At 55.8% G+C, this 2,800-nt stretch overlaps 1 protein-coding gene across 1 annotated transcript in view; it reads left to right on the top strand.

Annotated features, from left to right (window-relative positions):
- Positions 1-2,297, top strand: part of FOXP4 (forkhead box P4) — a 56,230-nt gene extending 53,933 nt beyond the window's left edge. The window contains exons 14-16 of the mRNA XM_009888307.1: positions 985-1,106; positions 1,235-1,301; positions 2,112-2,297. Of these exons, the coding sequence (XP_009886609.1) occupies positions 985-1,106; positions 1,235-1,301; positions 2,112-2,297 (375 nt within the window). The remainder of the gene's footprint in view (positions 1-984; positions 1,107-1,234; positions 1,302-2,111) is intronic.
- The last annotated feature ends 503 nt before the right edge of the window (positions 2,298-2,800 follow it).

Below are 2,800 nucleotides of genomic sequence, written 5' to 3'. Positions count from 1 at the left end.
GGGGTTCAGTCCTTGTGTCTCCTTTTGCCTTGTTGTGTTGGCCGGCTCCTTTGTTTATACAGCCCTCGTTCGACCTTTTAAATTGCTGTTAATGTTTTAGCGTAACGAATTAGTCTCTCATCACGAATCAGGACTCGAAATAAAAAAAAAAATATATAAAAAAAAAAAACCCTCCGAGGCCAACTTCCTGAAATTGGGGTCATTCTCATTTGCAAGGCAGAGAATCTGAGAACCTTAATGCAAGGAAATTTATTCAAAGGCAGAGCCCCGGCGTGATTAGGCCCTTTGTAATTATAGCTCGGAGAGATTCCACTCCAGCCTCCTGCCTCCCTCATGGATTAGCAAGTGAGTCGGAAAAATACACAGGATTTAATTAGAGGCAAATTAAAATTGGTAATGAAATAGGGGCAGTAGCAAATGGCAGGGAGTTGGAAGGGGACAAGGGAGCTGGTATCTCTCGGGGCTGCGCTGTCTGCCTACGTGTGTGTCTCTTTATTTTACATTTAGAAATGTAAAGATGGTCGATGTAAAGAAGAAAGGGAGGGAAAGGACCAAAAAGGGAGGGTGGGGGAAAGAAAAAGAAAGGGAAAGATTAGCCGGCTTCGCCGAGCGAGCTGCAGCGGAGAGGGTGGCTGTGCTCCCGGGTCCTTGCTGGTGCCACTTGTCCCTTGTCCCACTCTGTCCCCATCTTCCTCGGCATCTGGCCAGGGCTGACAAAACAGGGCTGTGTCCGATATGCGGCTCGGGGACTGGGATCCCAAACCCTCTCGGTGCTGATGGGCTGAGGGAGCGTTTGCAGCATCCCCGGGTGGCTTTGCGGAGCGTGTGTCGGCAGACAAGCTGAGCGTGGCCAGGGCAGCCCGGAGCCGTGGGGACCCGCAGGGGCTGGCGGAGGAGGAGGAGGAGGATGGGGAGGAAGAGGAGGGCACGGGGCAGTGGGGCGAGGGCCGTGTCGCTGAGCTGTCCTGCCCGCTCTGCCCGCAGAACGCCGTCCGCCACAACCTGAGCCTGCACAAGTGCTTTGTGCGCGTGGAGAACGTCAAGGGAGCCGTCTGGACCGTCGACGAGCACGAGTACCAAAAGCGAAGGCCACCAAAGATGACAGGGTGGGTCCTCCTCTCCCGCCGGGATGCAGTCTGGGAGCCGCGATCGCACCCGTCTCCGCAGCCAAACCCCCGGTCCCCGCGCCGGGAGCGCTCAGCCCCACGTCATTGTGCTTTCTCTCTTTCTGCAGGAGTCCAACTTTAGTCAAAAACATGATTTCAGGACTCGGTTACGGAGCACTTAATGCAAGTTACCAGGTAAGGACCCAGTCCCGTCCCTGGCGGGGATGGAGGGCACTAAACTTCACCGCTCTGCCATCGTGGTCTTGCATCCTCCGTTCCTTGAGCTGGAAGAGATAGTGAAGATATTAAAGCCCAATATTTTATTAACGTGTTTCCTCCCACTCCCAGCTTTATAAATACGATGGATTCAACCCCTCAGGCACATTCCCCTCATTGACACATGCTAACATATTTCACAGTATGTCCCTGAAACAGACACTGAACAATAAAACAGCAGATCAGCAACTGAACATCAAAACTGCAGTTCCTGAAGAACTCCTTGAACTTGCTCAGGTGCTGCTTCAGTGCAAAGTACGCGCAGCTCACTCAGCGTTAACCCTCCCGGCCCCCTGAATTTGCAAAAATTACCTCATGTTTTGCCTAGTGAAGGAACAAGCAAAAGATTTGTCCAAGTTGATACCTGCTGGTTTGCCGGCGCCGCGTTATGCTACCAGACCATTGGGTGGCAGCAGCAAAGCACGCCGCGTAGCACCTTAGTGAAAACCAAACACCCCCAAAGTCTGGGGGTTCCCAAAATGCGATATAAGAGCTTAATGCTACATCAAATTCTTCAAGAAAAGAAGTGAGCGTGGAGCTCAAAGTAGTCATGACTCCAGCCAAAATTCAGAAAGGTTAAACAAATGCGGGAGGGTTTGGAGCTGAGGGACAGTGGCACAGCGGGCACTGGGAGCTGCTCTTTGCCTCCCGTGGTGATGGTGCCCCCGGTGAGGAGCAGCGCAGGGATGGAGGGGGTTTGGACCGAGAGCGTCAAGGGGTTGTATCCAGCGGGACGGGCTCCTCGGGGCTGAACGCTTCCCTCCCCGCAGCCATCCAGTGCATGTGAAGGAGGAGCCCGCCGAGGCAGAGGATGACAGTAGACCCGTCTCGCTGATGGCCACCACCAACCAGAATGTGACGATTCCCGACGACAGGGACCTGGAGGAGGAGCTGCCGGTGGAAGACTTGTCCTAAGGACCCCTTCCTCCTCCCCACCGAGGGGCAAACCCTCCCCACCCTCCCGGCCGGAGACCAAGCGATGGCTCCCACCTCCCCAAGGTGACCTCGGCGTTAACATGTTTCTTAAAGGCACTTCCACAAAGCAAAAGGGTTTCCTTGGTGCAACAACCTGTTGCTGACGGCGCGTCCCTCCCGCTCCCCACTGCCCCGTGCCGTGGCCCCGGTGACTGACCGACCCCTGCCGTGGTGGGACATCCCACGACACGAGAAGCTGGACCCAAGAGCTGGACTTTTTCTCCCCTCTTCCCTTCATTAGTGACTGGTGAACGAGGATGGTAGGTTGTTTCTGTCCGAAATGGTCCCTCCCTCTTTCCTGTGGGCACAGGGAAGGCACCTCCGTCCCCTCTTCCCCTGCGGCGCTCCGCCGCCCAGCGATGCTCGAGCCTCTGCCAGCGACCACCCCGGGGAGGGAAGGCGATGGCAGGGAACCGCGAGCCCTTCTCCCCACCCCCCGGGGG

The sequence above is a fragment of the Charadrius vociferus genome, unplaced genomic scaffold (genome assembly GCF_000708025.1).
Source record: "Charadrius vociferus isolate BGI_N301 unplaced genomic scaffold, ASM70802v2 scaffold266, whole genome shotgun sequence".
In the NCBI taxonomy this organism is placed as follows: Eukaryota; Metazoa; Chordata; class Aves; order Charadriiformes; family Charadriidae; genus Charadrius; species Charadrius vociferus.
The sequence above is the reverse complement of the archived record's forward strand: the minus strand, read 5'-3'. Positions and strand labels throughout refer to the sequence as shown.